This window comes from Struthio camelus, chromosome 20 (assembly GCF_040807025.1).
Source record: "Struthio camelus isolate bStrCam1 chromosome 20, bStrCam1.hap1, whole genome shotgun sequence".
Lineage (NCBI taxonomy): Eukaryota > Metazoa > Chordata > Aves > Struthioniformes > Struthionidae > Struthio > Struthio camelus.
This window is the reverse complement of record NC_090961.1, coordinates 2,441,639-2,465,202: the sequence shown is the minus strand read 5'-3', so window position 1 is coordinate 2,465,202 and position 23,564 is coordinate 2,441,639. Positions and strand designations below refer to the sequence as shown.

Below are 23,564 nucleotides of genomic sequence, written 5' to 3'. Positions count from 1 at the left end.
AAATCACGCGGGGCGACACCGTTTCACAGCTCGCTTCCCAGCCAGGATATTGCCATTCCTGCTGATTACGCGGCCCAGCGCCCGGGGGAAGCTGCATCTCCCACTTCCAGGAAGGGAGGCTCCGCAAGGAAAGCGCATTGATAAAACGCAGAACGAAATCAGCTTTGTTCACGTTGCGAATCCCCTATTGTTCCTGCTGCAATCGTCCGCCGCCGCTGGAGAAAGTATTTCCGCAGCGATAAATCTCCTGGGCTCCTCCGCGGCCCTCGCCTTGGCACCGGCTCCTCCTCGGGCTGTTTTGGAAGAGAGAAAGAGAGAGAGGGGAGGGGAAAAAAAAAGAAAAAGCAAAAGCAGCCGTTTTTGCCCCGGACCCGTCCCTGCGGGAGGCAGCGCCGGGGCGGGCGGCACCGCGGCCCGGAGCCCCCCGAGCCCCCGCTGCCACCTGACTTCCCAGCGGGAGAATCGCCCCGGAGCAGGCGATAAAACCGGCATCGCTCCCCCGGGAGCGACGGGATGATGGGGCCAAGGGGCACGGAGCCGCCGCCGCCGAGCGCTTAGCGCCCGGCAGCCAGGCCGACGGTCGCGCGAGAAGAAGGGATGGGGCGTCCCCCGAAAGAGGGGCGAGCTGGTGCCAGCAGCGCCCGCCGCCGTCCGCACTCCCCCAGGCCGCTCGGCTCCCCGCGGCCTGGGAAACGCTGCCGCAGCCCCCGCGCCGCCCCCCGTAACCAGCAACAGATGCTGCTCTGCCCCCAGCAACTTCCTGGAAACAGGCATTTGTCAAAATAAAAATAAGAAGATTAATGCGAGGAAGGGCCCTAGGCCGGGAGGAAGGGGGAAGGCGAGCACCCCGGGCGGGCGCAGGGAGGCGGCTTTCGGGGCCGGCCGGGAGGGCGCCGGCGCCCCAGCACCGCTCCGTCTCACGCCGCCGGTCACTCGCCACCTCCTTTCCAGCGAGGCGCGCGAAACACGGAGCGAACCTCGAGAGCCGCATCGCTCGCGGGCGACGCGGCGGCCGGAGAAGGCGCCGATGGCTGCACAGTTCGCCAGGCGCCTCGCTCAAGCCGCAGCGGGAACAAGGCGCGCAAACCAAAACCCGTCCTGAACGCTTCGGTCCGGGGCGGCGGGAGACGAAGGGCCGGGCCGCAGCGCTCCCCGGGCCGGGGCTGCTCTGCTCTCGCCGTAAGGCTCCCGGTGACTACGGCAACTCACCTATACGCTTAGAGGTTCTCGCAGTTGGCCACAGGGACATCCAGAGCAACGCGCGGGCCGGGCGGCTTTCGTCGCGCCGGAGCATCGCTCACCTCGGCGCCCCGGGATCGCTTCCCGGCCTCGAAGAGCGGGGCGCGAGCGAAGGAGCGCAGCCGCGGCCGGCCCCCCGCAGGGTCGCGGCCGGGAGAGGGGATCCTGCTGCGCTACGGGCAGGATACAGGGACCGCTCTACTTTGCACCGATGAGACGTTACTTAAGCAAACGGTCTTAGTTAAAGGACAGACCCGCAGTCCGCGCGCCCCGGAGAGCCTGGGGCCAGAGGCGCAGGCGGGCGGAGGGGCCCGGAGAGCTTCCCCGGAGGAGCGCGGGGCAGAGCGCTCGGGAGGAAGGCTTCCCTACAGCCGGCGCCGCGCTCCTCCTCCTCCTCGGCCCGCGCAGCCCTCTCGCCGGCACCCAAAGCCCGGAGGCCGCGGGGCCGGACGCCCTCCCGGGAGCGCGGCAGCTGGCGGCGAAGCAGCTGTGCGGCGGCTTCTCCTGGAGGGGACGAGGAGGCACGTGCAAAGGCGACGGCCTCGGGCCCGGGCGCCCGCTCCTGCCTCCGCAGCGGCGACGGCTGGGAACGCCCGACCCTCCGCGAGGCAGGAAGCCGCGTGCGGAGCGGAGGCTGAGAAAAGACGGAGCGCGATTTGCCACCTGAGGCATTCACTTGCCTCTCTGCCACGGGGGCAGTGAGAGGCAGGGAGCGTTTGGTGCGAAGGAAGGAAAGGGAAGAACTAAAATCCACCGAACTTCCCTGCTTTTGTTCTCCCTCCGGCCCCCGCTCTTCTCCTTGACCATTTGCTCTTCTCCCTGGCTGTATATGGCTTGATACTACCCAAGCAGGCTGGAAATGGGGTTTATCAGCTGAAAGCAATTTACTTTGAAATCCAGCTGCCAGATTTTCCTTCATTTGTTTACTTTTAAATGCTTTTTTAAAAGCCAAAGTACACAAGGCAGCCAAATTGCTGACATGTGTGCCGGGCCGGTACCCCACAAATGCTGCATTCTTTCATGTCCTCCTGGGCTCAAATCCACTCATGTTTATTTAAAATACGTAGAACACTTCAGCACTATTAAGGACCATGTTTTATAGTAAATGGAAAGATTTCCTCACAGGCCAAGGGGAGAGGAAAAGAATCACTTCAATTCAGTTTTGTTCCTACACGACTTTGCTTACCACATAATAGCCCAGCCACCCACATCTCACCCCGTCCAAGCCCGCTTGCAAACGGGCCAGGCCCACAGCCCATTACCCAGTAGCTCCAGTTGCTTTTTACGAGTCACTGGGATCCTACGGCGATCGGCACCTTGGAAACGCCAGAGGCAGGTGGCCAGGGGCCTTCTGCAGCACCGTGGGGTCTGGCCCTTCTCCCCCCGAGAGCCACGCGGCCGCTCGCCTGCAACGGTTCGAAGAAACCCCCAGACGGGGCTGTCACGGAGCTATCCGGGCTCTCCTCTCCGCTGTAGCGCCATCAGCCCGCTACAGCCTGCTACACTGCGCACAGCTGATGCCTCCTACACTGCAGTGACCCTGGCTCTAGCGCCTGGATCCTTCTCCGCCCGTTGCCATCGCGGGCGCTGGCCGGCACGCAGCGCTCAGCGCGTTCTCCTCGCCGCATCCAACGCCGTTTCCTATCACTGTTGTTACCACCACAGCTCACAAAACTCAGGGACACGGAGAGTTAGGATCTGGTTCTGAAAAGCAGCCTCCGCTTAAGCCAGCGTAATTTTGCACCCATGAACAATTGTGGATGCTAAAGCTATGGGTATCACATCAAATTATCTGACTCCAGCTACAAATCCAGCACAACCCTTGCAAATCAGATGAAAGGAACAGGTGAGAGCAGCGTATAGGCAGGCAGATGCGTGTCTGCAGAAACAAGATGTAGCAGGCCTGTCGGCAACACTCACTGAGACGTTATGGATGTCTTGTTTCAGATGATTTATGTAATGACACGTCCTCTCAATAAAAGTATGATAAAGATGCTAAAATGGAGAGCAAATAAATATTTTAAGGGCAATAACAGGTAAATAGGACTACACAGGGAAGCAGATGTTCAAATTCAGAATTTGTGAACGTTGCTAACACAGACATTTTGGGAGGGAAAGAGGGCATATTCACTTTCAACACTTCAGCTAATGTTGCCTTTCCTTACACCACCCCTTTACAACTGACACAGCCTGAACTCCACACGGTAAGGTAAGGATGCGCATCAGAAAGTGATAATGTCAACAAACAGCAAAGAAATCCTCCAGGCTATTGTCACTGCTCAAGCTTACGGAAATGCAAAAAGGGAAGATATCGAAGAAACAAGCAAGAAAGTGACTTACGTTTTTAACTGAATGAGCCGCTACTAACGATACAGAGAGGGGCAGTAGCTTTGTGAAAACACGTTAGCATGCCTCTGACAAACCTCTCTCTACTGACTTCGCCAGAATTGGTCTGGTTAGCTTCCTAGCAAGAAGTATGAGAAAACACAAACCTCCATTATTAACTGTTAATCATTTAGAGTGCAGCGCCTTCTCATAGCTTTATTGCAATTAGCCAGACTAGCAAATCTTCAAAGGGATTCCTCCCCTGGAATTCCCAGACTCCGATTATGTCATGCACCGAACACAAAATCCCACGCCGACTGGTTTCACTCATGGTTAGCCGAAACAAAGGCTCTAAGCAAGCGATGATGGGGCGCAGAGCACAGTTTGCAGGGACGAGCACTTTGCACTGGTGCTACATGAGCTTTTGGGACTTCCGCGTCTGCAACGAACTCACTTGGCGTCCTGTACACCTTTCCATACATCATACTGCTGCCACTGCAGCATGGGTCTGCGCTTGCCATGGCCGTGCAGAGCTTTGCCTAAGGCTCCTCTAAGGCACTTTACAAGGACAAAGATGGGTAAATAAGCAAAGCAAGGAGTGCTGTCGGGTGGAACCACCCCATCCATAGAGAGGAACCAGGGCACGCAGAGGGAAGTGACATGCCCCAAGGCCACACAATGAGATAGCGACAGGAAAGGGAAGTCGGGTCGCCTGTCTCCTAGTGCGGGGCTCTACCCTCTGGTCCACACTGCTCCTGTGTTGCTCCCCTCTTTCTCCTGCAACGTGCTGGGGTAAAAGACAGAGAACCCACACATGAAAGCCTGTTAAAGAACCCAATAACTGATAGTAAAGACTCCAGCAGCTGAAGGGAGCCAAATGCTTCTTGGAGGGGGCTGGATGGAAGCTGAGTTTCCCTCCCTACTTGTATTGTATTTCTTTCCTCTGCCAAAATGTGCTTCCTGAGTCTTGGGCAGAGCTCTCTGCTGCTGACCCTCACCTTCCTCTGTTTAGCCTGGAGCGCAGGCTTGCCACGAGCGCCTGAGGCCGCGCCTGGGGACCGGCGGAGCCTCCCGCTGTGTGCACATGGCCAGGGTCAGGCCTGCTGTCAGCAGCTTCCTGAAAATGAAAGCCAAGTTGGGCCACACCTGACCGTGTCCCCCAGGAGCACCGGGCAGAGCGCTCAGACACAGGAGCCTGGAGAGCGCTGCGGGCTGGGGACAGGAACCGGGGGGATGGTCACAATTGATTTGATTCACGGCTAAGGGCTCTATCCAGTCCCTTTCGCTCAGACAAAAGATGGGTCAGATCCCATTCTCCGCACAGCTGTAAATGGGAGGCAGCAAGAACAAAGCAGAGGTTAGACGGCGCTTTAACCAAAGGGGTAATTCTGACTCCACTAAAATCCTAGCTCCCGTTTGCATGGAAGCAAAAGGCTGTGTTACTACTTATAAAGAGCTGAACCACCCTCAAGGTGACTCATAGCTCTTAACTGAGCTGCCACGCTGGTTTTACAAATATTAAAGCAATACCTTAGAGTCAGTGTTTTGTATGGTTCAGCCTATCAACTTGGGAGCAGACCTATACCTCTTTTATAAAGCTCCCTTTCCCCTGTATTTTATTTCCTTTCTCGGTGCCAGAAACGGAGCCAAAGCTGAGCTTAACAAAGCAACAGGCATGGCTGTTCTTCCCAGCCCTCATTTCCCCTAGTGAGAAGGGAGAAATTAATTTCAACCCTATCAAAACAGCAAAGCTGTTCACCATTTTGTGCTGCAGAACACAGCACGTATGAAACGCTCACTTAAACCATCTGCATTTGCCAGCCCAGACAAGAGCACAGGAACGCACAGGTTGGGAATCCTTTTTTTGGGCATCTGCAATAGACAAATGCAGATGAGCGTGATCCATGCTATTTCCAAGGCAGTGAGGGCAGCAGCAACAGGGAGATGATTGAGATGCAGGCAGAATAAAAGGGCTTTTACCTTATTAAATGCTCTCGTTTCATTTCTCTGAGCCCTCCTGCTCCTAGATCCAGTTAGGTACAGCAAAGCTCTTCATGTCTCAACAGCTTCTGCTTCTCTCCTAGCTCTGCAACAGCCTAGAGCAGCTCTCGGCCAGCTGGGCAGACTCAAGCGCAAAAGCGATTCAGCACTCCTCATTACTTGCTCTTATCCAGCACAGACACATGACAGCCAAGAGGAACCTGTACTGATGCACACATTAGGCTTGCCAATCCTTTTGCAGCATGTGTAAGGGACTAGGGGAACTTGTCCTTGAAGGGGAAAGAAACTGGGAGCAACCCATGCACCAGCAAGTAAGCTGCCTGGCTGACCTTCCCCGAGCGCTCAGAGGTCTCTTTCAGTACCTGCTTCGCGTGCTTATGAGAATTGTGCTGATTTGCTGTCTTAATGCCTGAAATAACACTACAGACCTTTTGTCTCGTTTGCTGGGCTGTATTTTCTCTGCTTTTATCCCTTCACCAAGGTGTAGTTTGTACAATACTTTTAGCCACCTAGGTGCCTCAGATTTAGATCAAGTGTCTACCTAGAAGTTCTCACACGCAACAGCATGCAAACGTAACTTTTCTAGTGAGGACAAGGTCACATTAAGGCCATTCAGTAAAGTCACAGATACTCCTAATGGAATAAAGAAATAATTTCCTTTTACATGAGATTAAATATTGCAATTAATCTGCTTCCTGTGCTTGCCTGTCACAGGCTGCTAGCACGGGCCCAGCAGGTTCAGAACTTGGCACCTTCCTGTTCTCTGCAGGGCCTGGGAGACCCCCTTTCTGGATTCAGAGGGGCATAGGAAGCCAGCAAATATGTATAAGTTGCAACTGGATTTCCCAGCCACCTCCATCTTTGCCCCTGCCTTAACTTCCTTCACTTCAGTTGCACTCAGGGTGAACTATCAGAACTTTCTCATCCCAGTTTTCTTCTCCTCTTACTTCATACCCGGATCAAGACTTTTCCGCATATAAGAATAATCAACTTGAGACAACGCTCAAGTGAATTCTGTAGCAAACATAGAAAATCTACTCAAGTTTCTATCAGCAATGCCCACTTAGCCTTAAGACACACGATGACAAAAATCTTCACACAGATCCCTGAGATCAGCTGAAAGCTGCCACAAGAGGGAGTCTTAATCTCCTATTAATATCCAGACAGATTCTAGTTTCAAAACGTGTCTAAGAGTACATAGCAAGTTCTCAAAAGGATTTGAAAAAAAAAAAGTGGACTCCAAATTTCCTTTCTGAAGTTCCAGAAGCATTCTTGTTCTGAAGATAAAGGTTCTTTAAAAATTATGAATATTAAGTATTAATTTATATAAAGACATAGGTTTGGGGTTTTTTCCTTATGGATGGGCAAAAAAAAAAATCCACCTTATTTATCATAGCTCCATCATAAAACCACACTGCAACTGAATTCAGAGAAAGAGGAACACATGAATGGTTTTTGTCTTTTGTCTTAGCAAATCTGTTTACAAGAGCTTGAAAGGCTATTTCCTGACTCCTAGAAGTCTTTTTAGCAGGGATAATATGATACGCCATACCGTTATAAAACTGGCAACGGAGCTCGATAAAATCATTTCCTTTCTATCACCTTCTCAGGTGAACATTTGGTTACTATGAGTAGAGTGGACTATGCTGTTTGCGCTTCTAGCCTTTTTGGCTAACAGTACATTTTCTCTAGACCCTTTTGCATAGGGAAGTGTAGTAAACAGAACCATTTCAGACCAGTGCATATCAAACTGCCAGATGTGCTGAAGGGGGGCACTCTCCTCAGAAGGATGCTGTCATAGTAATCCAGCTGCACCAAAATGAATTCTTTCCTCACTAAGATTTGAGATTACACTAGGATTTTACTCTTCCCATGCCACAGTCTAAATGAATGTAACAAGTTCTGCTTAATCAGCCTACGATAAGGCCAGATACCATGACACTGGTTAAAGTTTTCTAGCTGCTAATTTCACACATGTGATTAGAAGTTCTGGCAAAGCTTAAACCCTACAATATAACAAACAACACTTTTCACATTGCCAGTAAAATATCTGTGTTGAATCTGTATGTGTCTGCTCTCCATCTGCCAAAATAACGTCAAGATACATTCCTCAAAGATAGTTTTATGGTCTTTACAGAGTCTTGACATTCACTTGTGCTAAACTTTCCAAGAAAACATTATAGCTCCAAAGGGGGCATCTGTGATTGAGTAAAGCCACAGAACAATTTTGAACAGAAATAGCTACACATACAGGCACTGTCCTATGCAGCAAAGAAATGCACCGTATGGCAACTCTTTCTTGCCGATTCAGCCCAGAGATAAAGACAAGAAGTAATCATCTCAAAGAGGTTCATGATAGAAGTGCTCGCAGTACAGCTGAATGCTACTTGACTTTACGATCACCTCATTGCCCTTTTTTGCCTTAGATCCTGTCCTCCTCTGCTTTTTTTTTTTTTTAATTCACCTTCCCACTCCTGCTCAAAACTGAAGTAGGAATCTAGGCAAGCTCAGAAGTTAATTCTCACCTTTAAACATGATCAATGTATTCCTACAAGATTAACAACCTCTGTTCCAAAAGGTAATAGATTTAGCTGTCACAAACCAGATGAAAAATCTTAAACCTGTGAGACTATGGCATAAATCACTTTTTTGCTTACAGTACTAGCCAACTTAAGGGTGGAGTTTATACAAGGCTGTTTTTAAAAAAAATGCCCCCCTATTCATGCATGTTATTCTTTTCAGAAGCAATTTAATGGGGAAAAAATACTCTTTAATTATGATTAGGGGCTGACTACTGGAATGCCCATGCCTGTTTATTCAAAAGCAGCTGTTCAGCAATGCAGTGTTTCATACATTATGCTGACAATAGTAAGTTATTAGCAAAACAAAATAAGTAATATCTAACAAGTCTTTCTGTGACTATTGGAGTTGGTCAGCAACAAAAGATCAGACATGATACATGTGTTAACATCCCAGAATGATTTATCTTCTACTTGGCCAAACCACACTTCACTCACTCATACGTAATTAAGCCTCAGGCTTGCCCTAATTTCAGTCTCTGCAGAAAAGAGGTTATCCTTCTTCAGGAACACGCGGCTGCTCTGAAATGCTGGCAGTGATCTGGAAGGAGAAGCTGCAGAGATGTGCACCATCTCAGATTCAGTCAAGGAGCTGCTAAGGCACATGATACGTATATTAAGATGCAAACATGTGCTACAGCACTCATTTTCTGAGTTTTAGTAGACCCCATGAGCCACATTGCACATAAGGTATTTTAGAAAAAATTATATAATTTTCCTCTCGCTCCATGGATCAGAAACACATGCTACAGAGCCATTTCAGCTTAACTCTACCCTCAGAAAAGGGGATGGTAAAACTTCAAATCATAATACCACAGCTAGTCTACTCGAGGAGTAAAGTACTATTCAAATCTTTGCTATAGGTCAAGCTACCCAGTCCAGCCTTGAGCAAGCAGAACTGCATACAGCTTTGTGAAAGCAAGTTAACTTGTTTTTTTTATCATCTTTGTAGTAAGGTTCTTGCCATTGGATGCAGAGAGCAGAGGAAAGACTAGATCTATTTCCTATGAAACATATTAGGACTACTGATATCATGAAAGAAGAAAATTAGATGGCGAGGAAAACCAATTTATTCTATTATCAAGAACACTATCACAGTGAGACCACAGCAAGGATCTGCCATGAACCCCTTAAGTCAGGGCCTCTACGGAAGATAAGCCACCTTCTTGCATTTCTTAATGGGAAAAAGATATCCTTTAGATTTTTTTTTTTTTTTTTTAAAAAAAGAGGACCTTAAAATTTAGTGCAACTTTTGGACAAAGCAGCTTGTGTCCCCTAGTTTAAAAAGGGAAAGCAGCTAACCCAGCTTCATGAGGAACAAGCATGTGGTAAGTAGAATGAGGATCTCGATGTCAAAAAGAGTACTGGCCTCACAACCAGCAAAAGCCATAAACTCGGACTAAATTCTTGCTCCAACACAGGTCTTAGGTTAAAGCCATACAAAAGAAGTTTCTTGGAACTAAAATACACAATAATCAATTGGAAGACTCTAAGGCAAGACATTAGAGATTTGTCTGTATCAAAGTTTACTCAACTCAAGGGCAACAGGCTTCTCAATAAGCAAATACAATTAGTACATAAAGTCCTCTCTCAGTTTTTGATTGTTTGAAGTAGCAGTCAGAGTATAAATGTAGTCTGAGTCTTTATCTCAGACAAGCTGGTACCCACTCTCAAGCAACATGACATTACTGGTGTTAATACAGCTATGCCTAGAAACAGTTTCCAGGAAACAGCCTGAGGGCTACAGGACTGCAAAGAGCACTGCAGAACACAAGCAGCACAGGTTTTGAGCTGCTATGACATGCAAGTATGTTTAATGAAGTCTACTAAGCCACGTTAAGTGTTTGGGTTTTTTAATCATTAGAATTATACCCAATGCATATTTGACAGTTTACATTTGCAAGCAACGTATCTTTACATTTTAGCTACAGTACAAGCTGCCCACTTTACCAGGACCAGAAAAAGAGCCTACTGCCATACGCAGAAGGCTTCAACTCTCCTTCAATGGGTGGATTTGGCTCCGGTCTAGGTCTAGAGTGATAGGCATTCTCAGGGATAGGTCTGTCTGTCTTCACTTTTGTGACCTGGAAAGGAAAAAGGAACGACAATTTCTGACTGCATTTAATAGAAATATTAAATTAAGTCAGTACTTAAGAGAAGAAGTACCAAACGTCCAAGCCACCATAAGAACAACTGTGTTGCTGATCTGATGAGAGCTCTACTCTCTAGAGTACTTTCCCCTGTTCCCTCAGAAGGAAGAGGGGGAAGGGGGCACAGTTTACTCAGAACTGCACAGTAGTTCTGCAGTGGTCATCTTCATTCCTAAAGGAAGGGTCACTACATTAGGAAGAGAAAAGCAAAAAGCAAGAATAAGCAGAGGTGTCACAGAAAAGCACAAATCATTTGGAAAAAGCAATGCACTACAGGCATTTCCAGCCCCAGAGAACGCTGAAAGTCTCCACTTCTAGTAAAGTCCACAAGACTCCAGTACTGTGTTCACATATTACCTTCAGGGCGGGAAAAGTCTGAGACCTAGTCTGGACAAAACACACATAAGGAGGGAAGAGAAGAATCCGGCCACCCAGTCAAAAAGAAATGAAATCACCTTAGAGAGCTCTCCCAGATCAGGTCGCACCCAACCCAACTTCTCTAGCACACAGCTATCAAACGCTGCCTGCTGTTTTCGGCATCGGCGAAGCTCCTGCATATTGGTATAGTCAATGCAGGTCCAGTATTCAGTAAATGGCTCAGCACAGTGCACCTTAATCTTCCTGTAAAAGATTACAGAAAGAAAATAGCTAATAAGTCATGTAGCGTTAACAGTATTTCTGCCACAATTGTTCCAATCTCAACTTGCAACATGTTTCCATAGTTTTAAGTTCTCAGGAACATTTAAAGTCTTCAGAAGAGTCAACATATAAAGCATCGTTAACAGAATTTGACACCACTATTGGTAAGATTTGTATCACTGTAGCTACAAGCAGGCAGAGCAACAACTCAACCAGTATTCAGAAGACATTCTTGCCAGGTAGATTTACACCGTCTCCCCTGCCATGCAGGATGCTTGTTTTGCTAAGTAATAGCATACATCACACAGTATTCTACTACTTCCAGATCAGTTTGACGTTTTAAGCTCAAAAAAAGTGCTCAAGATAGAGGTTTCTGATGGCTAGCAAGCTGCTACACTGGAAAAGGGCATGCTTTGAGTCAGTTAAGCCAGGCCCTATGCTAGCAAGCTAAGCACACGATAGCGGCGCATGCTTAGAGCTGCATTTTAGACACAATAAATATACTGCATTTACCTACTTGAGCTTTCAGAGTACTAGGCCTGCAGAAGAGAAAGGGCAGGCCAAGCAACACCTACGCAGCGTTCTTGGATGGCCCGATGCAGCCGCAAGCCGCAGAAGCAGCAGGCCTTGCCCCCAGCACCCCCTTTGCTAGCCGAGCAAGCACTCAAACCGCTCACCCCGGAGCAGCCCAGCGTGACAGGGAGAGATTAAGGAGTTTTACCGAGGAACAGGCCGTTCCAACAAGAAAAGAAGCCGCAGCTCCCAGAGCGGGAGGCGAAGAAGGATGAACACGAAGAGGGAAGGCAAAGCGGCGGGGGGGGGGGGGGGGGGTTTAACGAGGCCGGATGCTGCGAGCCCGGGCCGGGCCGGGCCGAAGCCCACAGCTCACCTGAAGAAGTCGAGGGCGCACTGGTTGACCTGGCGGCCCTCGCGGAGGCACTTGCGCGGGTCCTTCTCCTCCCAGCGGCACAGCATGAACTCTTTGTTGGGCCGGTCGCACTGCGAGCCGTAGTGGTGGGCCGCGGCCTTCAGCACGGCCGAGCTGACGCTCACCTGCAGCGGGGCACAGCCGCGCTAGGGTGGCCCGCCGAGCCGCGGGGCAGCCCCGGGAGCCCTCCCCGCCCCCGGCGGCGGCGGCGCTCACTCACCTCGGGCACGTCGAGCTCCTCCAGCGAGGGCACCTGCAAGCGCCCGGGCATGGCGGCGCCCGCCGCTCTCCTTGAGCTCCCCTCAGCGCCCGCCGCCAGGGCGCCTGCGCGCGCCGCCGCCGCCGGGTGGGGAGGGCAGCGCGCATGCGCCGCCGCGCGTGGCCCCGGCGGCGGGGAGCAGCGCGCATGCGCGCGGCGGCGGCGTTGGCGTTGCCGTGGCGACGGCGGCGGCGTTGCCGTGGCGACGGAGCGGCGCCGCCATGGAGGTGAGGGAGGGTGTCGGGGGCCCGGGGCTCTGCGGGGCGGCGGCCGCCGCAGGCCGCCCCTGGGCACCGGCACCGGTACCGGCCACCGCGACCCCCCCCCCCAGCCGCGGGCGTCCGTTCCTCCCCCCTCCCCCCAGCGCCGTGACTAACGCCGCGCTCGGGGCGCGTTTTGCAGGGCGAACACACGTTCGCGGACGGCCTGGAATACAGAGAGAAAAACTGGCATTACTGCGACGGCTACGACAGAAGGTTTCACACAGAAATCTGCTCGGGTCTCAAACCGGCAGGTACGGCGCGGCACCCGGCCGCCACGCTGGGAGCCTGGAAGGAACCAGGCCGACCTGGGGCCCGGAGGAACAGAAGGAGCCCTGGCTCCCTTCTGGCACCGACGAGGCCTCGTCCACCCGAGACGGAGACGCAGACACCAAACGTTTCTGTCCAGCCGATACTCTTGCTAAAGACTTTAATATTATTGTTTATCCATAGGCAAAAAGGTGAAAAGATCTGTACGCAAAAACACCTGAGTAAAACACGTAACACAAGGCATACAGCACTCTTCTTTATACCCAGAACATTTTAGTAATGACAAGCAGTTGCTCAATGAGGCCAGCAAGAGCCTCCTGGCTTCGTTTTGGAGTGTGGGGTCATACTGGTAACATTCACTTAACGGGCTGGATGACAGGACTGTGAATGAGGAAATATAACTGCTGTCTTTTTATTATACACTTCTTGTGTGCGGACTTACCCATTTTCATTTTCTTGATCTGCAAAATGGGCAGAATGTTTTATAAAATTTATTCAGTAACTATCTTTTAGCAAATGCCACAGACATGTGAAGTAGTGTTCATTAGTTATCAAAGGTACAAATGTAGAAAAAAAGCAAAATAAAGCAAACCTTATGGTTTTTATTTTCCAGGCATTTCCCAGCTTACAAATTTGGATCCTCCTCGAAAAATCCCCGAAGGATGTTACGACTGTGGTGATGGATTCTATAATCCTATAACCAGAGTTATCATTGACTACAAATTCAGATTTCTGAGAAATGCAGGTATATTTAACTTCCTTTGCAAAGTAAATTAACGTGAGATTCTCACATTCTCTAGGATGTGTGATTATAGCTAAAACGTCAAAAAAACATGGTCCGGTTTTGTACACACTGACCTAAAATATTGCTTACATATTTGTTTTTGTCAGCTAGTTATATGCTCACAAACTTGTGTAAATAATATTTTACAAAATTACAATGAAGTATTCCCAAGCAGGTATGAATAAATATATTTATATTTTATTACCATTTAGTATCTTAATCTAAGGGAAATCTTCAGTTTCTCCTATTATGATATTAAGCAAGTTAGCAGTTGCAAGGTGTATAGCATTGACCCTGAAAGCTCATAAAATCTTTGTTGTGAACCTGCAAAGTGCTTAAGCATGTGCTTGTCTTTAAATGTTGCGATAGTCCGTTTTATTTAAATGAGTCTTAGGGCTACGTTTAAATACCGTGCTGACTCGGAAACATTCTTGTCACCTTGCAGAACTGTGTTTTGAGTAGAAGCTGGCAAATATGGGGTTTTGAGGATCAGTGCCCAAATTAATAAACCTTGGGGAAAATTAGTTCTCATTAAGCTGAAAGAGAAACTTCTCAGATTAAAAACAAACAGAAAACCCAAAAACGGTTGACATTGGAAGAACTCAAAAAAATTCAGTCTGCCCTAAAATAAATGCGGAGTGTTCTGGTTATTTAACCTTTGTCTTTAACAGCTTTTTTAGCGCAGAAATTTTTTAAATGAAAATGCTTTTTCAAAGCTTCCCCCCATTTTTTTGTTTAAAATCGCCCCAATTCCAGGACCTGGCATTTCTAGAAGGCAGAGCATTTCATTTTCAGCATGCCACACTTTAACAGTTCTGTTGCTTGGAAACTCCATTTTTCAGCAAATTTACTATTTGTTAAAAAAAATTCTGCCCAGCTCTAGTTTCAAGAGCTCTTATAAGTATGCACTGTGGTATTGGAGGAGAGAAGTAAAGGCAGGGGGGGGTTAAATGAATTGGAGATACCATCTGCTATAAAATATACCCTCTGATACATGGCCTGTTTTATAAACGTTGAATAAAAACTGATCTAGATTATTACAAATGGCATTGATCCAAAATACTGGAATGCAGTGGGCCTACTGATGAGGAAGATAAGCAACATGCTTTCCAAAAACACAGGAACCTACATAGATTAGTACAGGAGGGAACGCCTTGGAATTCAATTTATTGTTTTTTAATCTGTTCTTTGAACTCATTGTCCTTTACGACATTTATCTCAAACCCTACAAATTATATCAATCAATATTCACGAACCAGACCAGCACAGCGTGTAGTCTGTCAAGAGTTGCTGGAGATGTGCTTTGTGTGACCGTTGCACTGAGAAGCCCGTATACAAAGTTAAACTTGTTGATGCGAGTGTGAAGAAGGAATGTGTCATGTAGGCCAGACCCTTCCTCTTAAGAACACGAACACAATTGAAAAACCCGGCACTTGTTCAACATCAGAGGAACACTTACTGCCCCAGGAGAGATGATTCAGGGCACAAGGCCACTGCAGTTAAAAAAAAAAATGAAAAAAAAACCAGCTGTAAGCAGAAGAAACTGAGGAAGAGGCTGGAATGACAGGGAACAGATCCAGAATTACTCCATTATAGGTTGGGCAGGAAGGAGCAGGAAAACCTCCAGGCTTCCAGCCAAGTCTTGAAAGCATCAAAAGCAGATGGTAGGAAGCATTCAGGAAGTTCTTACAACAGCTTGACAGGTTTACCAAAATGACACTATCTTCCTCAGGTCTGGAAGCAGGCTTTAAGAATACTCCGGTTCTCACCTTTCACCCCAGCTCTATTATGAAGCAATTTCTGATTGTTTCTCTGCTGTTTGGAAACGGGGCAAGGAAGTGTACTGCCTTGGCATTTACTTTCCTGCTGAACTGGCAGCATCCAGATATCATTCCAGAAGAGAATAGACGCCATTTGAAATCACTGAGTTTGCTTCCACCGCTTCTTTGTCAAGATGAATGCATGCCGAGTACTGTGGAGACGCTTGTTAAATTTGGCAAGACTGACAAATTTCGTTAGCGTGGAGGTCTGATGCTCGTTTACTTAAAGAGCTCTTACTGTCAAAGCAGTGCAAAGGCCCATCAGGAGAATGCAATCAGGCCCAGGGAATGAAATGACAGCAACGGTTTTGTTCTACTTCTTATCTAGTAAAGTTTTCCAAATTCGCATTAAAATCTTGCAGTTGTTACTCCCTCCCTAAACCTCTTTTTCCTTGGAGAACCTCAAATTTCTCTTGATTCTTTAGATGTTCTTCAATGTTTTCTTTCTTATATTGTGACGTACACAAAATTGGACACATAAAAGAGAATATGTAAGAATATTCATTTGTAAGAAGATACGGTGTTTGTTTTGAATAGGTCCTGGGACTAGACTCTTATCCACTCAGAGTATTACTTTTTTTTTTTTTTTTTTAGAACTTGAATTCCTGGCACCTTTGTAACAGAGTTTGGTTAATACAAAGATGGGAGGATTTCCCAATTTTTCAATGGAAAGATAAGACGTTATGTTTAATGCAAAGCAGGGAGGTACAAGAAGGGCGATGATATTTATGATTTAGGACCCCAAAATGTGGAGAGGGCCGCAACTTTCAAAGAGAAAATATCATTAAAAAGAGAAATCTTTTTCTACTGATATTGGAAGAATAATAGGAGGTTTTCATGGATCACCTCTCTGTTGATGAAAAGCAAAGATACTTCTGGTGAAAATTGCTCCATTTCTTCCTTGGTTCTCCTGAAGCTGGGTTAAATGGCATAAATCCAGCTTTTGCTCTTTGTAATATGAGAATATTTGTGCTTCTACTTTCATATTCCATTTTCAGATTTAACTAGTTGGTGTACAGTGCGTAGGGTAGCTTTCTACACTGCGGCGAATATTACCTGGAATATATGCATCTCGTCATATACAGACAAGAATAGGAAGGACACAAAGCCTGCCTTTACACTAAAAAACCTCAGTCAAGTAACTGAATTAATATGCATGGAACTAAGACCAGGATTAGGCCCAGAAAAACAGGACTAGTGTCCTATTAAGAGGAGAGTTTTTGGTGTTGCTGCAGTCCCAAGCCAGCCGCAATCAGCTTAGGTTTTCTACAAGCCTGAAAGTCTTGTAAAAAACAGCAGGAAAACTCCTGCTGCTTCAGCAATCGTTATAAACCAAAAAGCTCAAGATCCAAGAATATTATTTTATTCTGTAGTTGTAAAAGTCTAGTTTTAGAACATCTGAGGTTCCTTGGCATTGCAGCTTACCCAACTCTTTAGACAAAGGTGAGAAGACATTTTATTTCTAAGCCTTAATAATCATAGACTTACAGTTTCCTCACATTGCTGTCTTGAGATGAAAGTTCTCATGCTTGGTCTGAATGAGTTTTGAGGTTTTTTTTTTTTTTTTGGAAAGTTGATAGAAATGTATTCATCTATTTCAGGTGTATGCAAGTATACAAATCCATGAGAGAAATCTCCTACATTTAGACTTTTTTGTTTCACAATTCAAATGTGACTTGCACCAAGTGCTGTTTGAGAAATGTAGACTTTAACTGGTCTGAAAAATGTAGCTGGGAAGCAGAGCCATAACCACTCAATAATTATGCAGGGTAATATTTCTGTACCTACCCCCCAAATACATGCAGATGTTTGCGTGCTCTTTCTCATAAACTACTGGTGAGTTGGGTGTGGGATGAGGACCTGGCAATTTTTCAGGCCTGGAGTATTTCTGGAAAAAAGACAGCAAGTTTAACTTACAAGTAGGCTGTGGTGCAGAAAAAAAAAAAAAAAGACTGTGCTTAGAGATCATGCACTGAGCTTTATTCCCTCTTCTCACTGCAACTGCCCATTCTGATGATGGAGGGAGTGGATGAACAGGCTGATTCCAGGCTAGTCCCTAGTCATTGCCTAAGAATGTCAGAGTTGTTTTGGCAGATGACCTTAGCAATGGAGAGGAAAGCCCCAGCAATACACATGCACAGGGAATATAGTATTTTTGTTCGAATGAATTTAGCTTCCCATAGATTTAAATGTCTACTTATAACACAGGACCATTTAATCTTTTGTACATTTGTTTCTTTTTTATTTGACTTAAGATACTGAATTTAGATGAGGTTTAGTTCCTACATATTGAAACTCTTAAAAGCTCTTCAAATAATTGTTCTTTGGATACTTGTTAAGCTAAAGAAATCAGTTTTGATCGGCAGTAAAAGTTCATGCTATTTTAAGTGCAATGCTATAGCTATTTTCTGTTGTATATTTAATCATTTTGAATTATATGTCATGTAAAAGATTTTAGCTCTGGGGCATTTGCCAGATGGCTGATTCTGCATTTCACACAACAAAAGAAATAATGTTTGTGTAAAGCTCTTAAAAATAGTTGGTAATCAGTATATTCTATAACGAATGGGATCCAGACCTGTTTGGAAAAAAAAAAACAGCTTTTGCAGAAATTAATTTAGAGGATTTGGTCTCTACCTCTGGGCTCTGAACAAAACAAATTGTGTCTATTGTTTGCTGATTTTTTAACGTTTGACAAGTTAACTGAGTTGTAAATTTTATGTATTTTTATGCTAAATGCCATTTATTGCAATTCATTGATCTTTTTCTCCTTACTTTGACTGGCAAACTTATTTCTGAAAAAGGGGTTTTGTAAAATAGAGAACCAATACTACTCTCTTTGTTTACACAAATAGAGCAATACCAATGTGAGTATCCCCTTGCTTTTCTTGCAGCAGCTGAAGTGCTTGTCCTTGTCCCGTTCTCCTTTGACTACTGCTAACTCCTCTTTCTGGCCTCTTTGATTCTAATTCCTCTAAAATACCATAGCAAAAAACACTTTGCCTGTCTGCCACAGCATGCAGCTTGTATTCTTTGCCCAAAAGGCTCTACTGAAGTCCATACAAATTCACCTTTTGGTGTTGTCTCCTCTATCTCCTGTATACATTTTTTCCATTGCATCTAGTCCCAGGACACAGCTTTTTCTGCCTCTGTTCATACAAATCCCCAGTTTGCTGGTGCATACTTTCTAGAATCGTTACATTTATGATAGTCAGAATATTTGAAAAATGCAATACTAAGAGGAAGGTTAGAAATTTTATTACAGCTCTTTCATCTGGATCTCCAGGTGTCCCTCCTCTATCCTTTCCTATTTTTTAGGTAGATAGCTCTTGTCTTGTTGTGAAAGCTTTGGACCTAAATAATCTTCAACGCTTAACAAATAAATTGGTTGAAGAACGAAATTTTGGAAGGAGGAGAGGCAGAAGGTTAGTAAGTATCAATCTGGGGACTGCGCAATGGGCAAGGCAAAAGAATGAATGTTGGTGAGAACATGGCAGAAAGAAATTGAATCTACTTAACAATCTTATGTGATAACATCTCAGAGAAAGTCACTGACTCTTGCAAGAAGTAGCCTCATGCCTATCATCGCCCCAGTCACTTTTCTTTATGCAGGACCCATTCTCGTACCCTTAATCTCCCCGTCATTTTTCTTTATATAGAAATGGGTTAAGATCAGGCACATTTTGAATGCCATTGCAAAATACATACTTATCATGTCTTTCTCGCTGTCAAAGTCTGTTCAGGTGACAGACGTAGCTGGAGCCCTCTCATACGCGTAACCAAGAAATTATTTTAATATTAATGTTGCTTTACACATTTTAATATATAATATACCTCAGTCAGTAAAATAGTTTATGAACCAATATGATTTGTATTCACTACTGTAATTAACAATGAAAATATATGCATCGTGGTACAAATTACTACGGTAATTTCAGTAGCTATAGCTTTTGCAGATATATTGTTCCTTGTGGTTTCCTGGTCTTAAAATAATTATCGTTTTGAAAACTGTGAAGGTTTCAATTCCAAATAGTGACATGCCAAGAATAACAACTTTGTTTGTGTGCTAGCCATCCCATTGTGAATCCATTAGTTAGGTTAGATGCAAGTCTTATAGGCACTTATATTCAACTATACAGTTCATGTGAAAACAAGTTTTATAAGAGATGGAAAGTTCATTTTTGGGCCATTTTGGAATTACAGTAATTAAATTTAAATGGAAGGGTGAGAATTTGTGGGTGGAAGCAAAGGTTAATTGAAAACATATTTTCCATTTTCTTGCCAGCCTTGATGTTGGTGAGGTCAGGTGCAATAAGGAAAGCGATGCTAGGGACCCAGAGAGGGTGGTGGAAATGAAAGGGGTGTGCCAGGCAGAATCCATGGCTGAGATGTTATCGCATATGATTGTAATTGTGTAGTGGAAGAACACGATAAACTGCACCGCGGGTGATGGGAGGAGTCAGGCACACGAAAGAATTAACTGATATTGTTGTTTACAATATTCTATGTGTGCTTGGCCCTCTACAAACAAAGAGGAAACTCGGCTTCTGTTCCAGGAGCGTCTATTGTCTATTGCAAATGCACTCTCTTACAAACTATTTTCATGGCAAGCCACTCTTACACACATGGCCGTGTCTGCGCAGCTAAATGCTGCGCTCTAAGGGGTGCGCTGGAATTGTTAGCCCCTGATTGTCCTGATGGAGGAACATATCAGAGAACATCTAATTCCCTCCTTGCTCACGTGGCCTTTAACAGAAACAAGAGCGAAAGAAGAGATGATGCACACCCACACCTGGTCCCAACACACTGTTGGGCAGTGAAGGAAACCAAGGATCAGAATTGCGTAGTGCACCTGGGAGCACATTAGGCCTTCAGCGTAGACACAGCCTTTAAGACACTGGGAGCACGCATACAACTATGGTGTGCAGGATTAGGTCATAACGCTAAGCCAGACAGGAGTGTGGGGGAGGCTTTTAAGGTGAACAATGCATCTTTTTCCCTTTGTAAACTGCTAAATATTCTAATTTCAATGTGGTGCATCTTCCTGTGCACCTCTAGATGATTTACTGGGGAATAATACTAGATGGAAGGCAAATCCTGAAGCCTTCGGGAGAATATTCCTGTTTTCTAACAGACCCCGTTCTGCATCACGGCAGACACCTAAGCATGCAGAGTCCTAAGAAGTATCTCACATCTAGGGTTTCCAGAAGCAGCAAAGGAATGCTATCGTGAAAAGCAAATCATTCTAAACCTTGCAATATGCATTTAATATAAGAAAATTAAATGTGCTGGATTTACAGTGTATTTTCAAGTTAACCCCTGGAAGGACACTGTAGCCAGCCTACCCTGAATTTTCAGCTATTTCTAATCCCACTTGAGAGATAAATCTGGAGTGTGTAGTTGAGCAAGTCTCTTAGGCCATCGCTTTTAGATTCAGCATTGAAAATTAGATAAGTGGTCTCATTTTTCTGAGGAGTTGGGCGCAAATCCACTGATTTAAGTGGGTAGTGGTTGGAGCACCCCCTGGAATATACCTAACAGCATTTCTGACAGATACCTGTTAGAACTTCTTGTTAGAACTTCTCTAGTGTTAGGAGCTTCCCCTAAAGCCACCCAAAACCAAGTAAAGAACTCGCAAAGCAATAATTACTGAGAAGAACGAATACAAAATGGGCTACTTACAGGAACCCAGTAAGAGCAAGTGGATTAGTTCATTTTTAGTTGCCTAAAAAGTATTCTAGCCAAACTGACCTGTTGACTGTGTAGACAGGGTCTAAGAGTAGCTCACTAGGACTTGCACCCCTGGTTAATCATCCGCTGTGGAAGGATGCTGTTTCTGGGGGTCAGTTGTGCAGCTGGCTACCAGAGATGGCTCCATATGCCTTGGGCCTGCTTAATGAAAACAGCCTGAATTAATTACATAAATAAAAGAGGAGCTATGCCAGTTTGAACTGGCTGAGGATCTAGCCCACAGTATTGAAAATATTTCTTGTGAGTGCTAGAAGTCTGACCTTATTTTTGATTGAGACATACAGAAATAATTTAAAAATGCAGTTAATTCTCACATGTATTTTAACAGCTTATCCAGTGAGATCTCTCTCTCTCTCTCTCTCTCTCTCTTTCAAGATTTCAATTATATGTCATGATAGTGATCATTATATTTCACTAACTTTGGAATAAATAACTTATCAACATTTATTAACTGAACAGGGAGACACCAGATTGCAGTAAAATGTTCAGATAAAGCTTTTTTCTGTACCTTCAAATGTAAACCTGATTAGTCCAGTTTCAGCAAAGTCTGTTCCGTGATTGTATGTTCTACTGAGGAAAATCTAAAAAAATGGATAAACTTTTAAAGATAAATATGCTGACACAAAATTCAGTGCACAACACGAAGAACCCCATACTACCTAATTGTGCACAAGGTGATAATTTACCACTGATTAAAGAGTTTGTATTTTTTTCAAATCTTTTTTAAAGGGAAAATTACTTCTGAAGGTGAAGATGTGCTTAGACAATCATATTAACATATTCAAACAATTGCAATTTGCAAAATAGTAATTACAACTCGCTATCTGGTAGCATTAATCAAACTTCAAGGTTTAATTCCATTTTAAATATTGATGAAATGTGATTCTCCAATCTAACCCTGGTGTTGCAGGGTTATGGAAGCAGCCAGTGACAGAAAAAAGAGGAACGTGTAGTTAACAAGCAGCTGCCACAAAGAAGGATCGGCATCTGTGATTTAAATTGTTAGCTGCACAGTCAGGTAGAGTGTAAAAAGGGTAGTCAAGAGGCTGTTAAGTCCATTGCTGCCAATTACTAACAATCAGGGAGGAGCTTTAAGACTTGTTCAGTACAATAAACCCAGTTTGTCTTGTTTCAGGGGTTACTACTGAAGAGGTTGCAGCTGCACTGATTCAAATAGCCCTAAAACTACAGTAATTATCAACCAGTCTTCTTTAGTGTAGCAAAAGTATGTTTTACCATCGCTTAACTCTTTACATTCTAATATTTCACTGCCTCTTCTCACATAGCTAGCCCTGAAGCCATTCTGATCTCTGGTTTTATGGTTCTTCTAGCTATGCTGGATCAATTCTTTCATTTTCCCTTACCTAGACTGAAGAGCCCACGTATAGCACCCTAGGGTTGGATGGCTAGCACTGGGAATTCTAGGGACTTGCTTTTAGATTATATTTTGGAATATTAAGTCATGATGTCTATTTTTCCTTTTCGTATACAGAGTTGAAATTCATATAGCTCATTCAGTTTTTACAGCTGATTAAATTATATGTAAGTTAATCAGTGCTTATTAACATGTTTTTAATTTGCATGGGATCAGATCACTGCATGAACTGAGACATTTTGGGACTGGTCTGGGAAAGCAAAAATCCTTAGAGCATGCTGCCTAGCCTGCTTTCCTTGGAGACCATGAAAACAGAGTGCAGAAGGAAACAATCTAGGCAAACCAGGGATTTGTTGGAAAACTGCGATTCGAAGCCAAGTGTAGCATCTGCCTTTCTTATTGCTCATAGCTTGGGTGCTCAGCTATGTGACCACTATAGATTTCTCACTAGAAAGGTAGACTGCTTATTTCTAGTATTCAGGTGAGCTATGTATATCCTTACCAAAATGAGATAGATAGGAGGGATGTATAGCACGTGTAAGTTTTGTTTGTTCCTTCACCATGACAGAAATAGACAAAGTTTCATTTCCTTGCAATCACTACAAGCTCAGAAAAACTATTTTTTTTTTTTTTAAGTCAAGGAGATACCAGCTCAAATCACAGATAACTTGACTGGACAATATCTGCTCACATGATCACAGCTTTCCAGTGCTGGAACACCTACCGCATAGAACAAAAGCCAGCACATTGATTACAGCTTTGATGTTATTTGTTAAGAACGTTTAAGGACCGCATTTGCATTTCTGCTGGAGCCTTCAGTGGAATCTTTGCCTGTGTAAGGACTGCGTGGTCTTTAAGCCAGGCTCAGTGTTCATCTTTTTAGTTTTCCTTTTAGCATATTTTCCAGAAGCATTTATTTTCTGCTAGCTTATATCTGAATAAGAAATGTGCCACTAATGGGGTGTTTTGTTATGGACCTATTGATTCATAGAAATAGGGAATAAAAAAAAAAAAGGTATCATATCAGTGAAACACAGAAAGAACTATACGTAGGTACTCTGTCAAAACGGTAACCATTTTTCAGGAGTTAAAGCAAATCTACAGGCTGAGCTGTTGAACCAGACAATGGCAGTACGGCAGTATTCTTGAACCCATTCACGCTTACTGGGGCGCTGCTCAGAGGT

At 45.1% G+C, this 23,564-nt stretch overlaps 2 protein-coding genes across 2 annotated transcripts in view; one reads left to right on the top strand and one right to left on the bottom strand.

Moving 5' to 3' along the window:
- Positions 1-9,980: 9,980 nt before the first annotated feature.
- Positions 9,981-12,235, bottom strand: NDUFA8 (NADH:ubiquinone oxidoreductase subunit A8). The gene is made up of 4 exons (XM_068914789.1): positions 12,082-12,235; positions 11,823-11,986; positions 10,750-10,915; positions 9,981-10,228 (listed from the first exon to the last, which is right to left on the bottom strand). The coding sequence occupies exons 1-4, from the start codon at positions 12,130-12,132 to the stop codon at positions 10,091-10,093; spliced, it is 519 nt and encodes a 172-aa protein (XP_068770890.1). The 5' UTR covers positions 12,133-12,235; the 3' UTR covers positions 9,981-10,090.
- A 78-nt stretch (positions 12,236-12,313) lies between these two features.
- MORN5 (MORN repeat containing 5) overlaps positions 12,314-23,564 on the top strand; it is a 14,973-nt gene continuing 3,722 nt past the window's right edge. The window contains exons 1-3 of the mRNA XM_068914973.1: positions 12,314-12,347; positions 12,523-12,634; positions 13,264-13,395. Of these exons, the coding sequence (XP_068771074.1) occupies positions 12,342-12,347; positions 12,523-12,634; positions 13,264-13,395 (250 nt within the window). The 5' untranslated portion in view covers positions 12,314-12,341. The remainder of the gene's footprint in view (positions 12,348-12,522; positions 12,635-13,263; positions 13,396-23,564) is intronic.

What these genes read in the sequence shown, in the direction of transcription:
- NDUFA8 (XM_068914789.1), bottom strand. Translation starts at nt 12,132, where the DNA reads ATGCCCGGGCGCTTGCAGGTGCCCTCGCTGGAGGAGCTCGACGTGCCC. An exon ending in TGCGCCCTCGACTTCTTCAG is followed by an intron (nt 10,916 to 11,822) that starts GTGAGCTGTGGG and finishes AATCTTTTACAG; the next exon opens with GAAGATTAAGGTGCACTGTG. An exon ending in ATCTGGGAGAGCTCTCTAAG is followed by an intron (nt 10,229 to 10,749) that starts GTGATTTCATTT and finishes TTTCCTTTCCAG; the next exon opens with GTCACAAAAGTGAAGACAGA.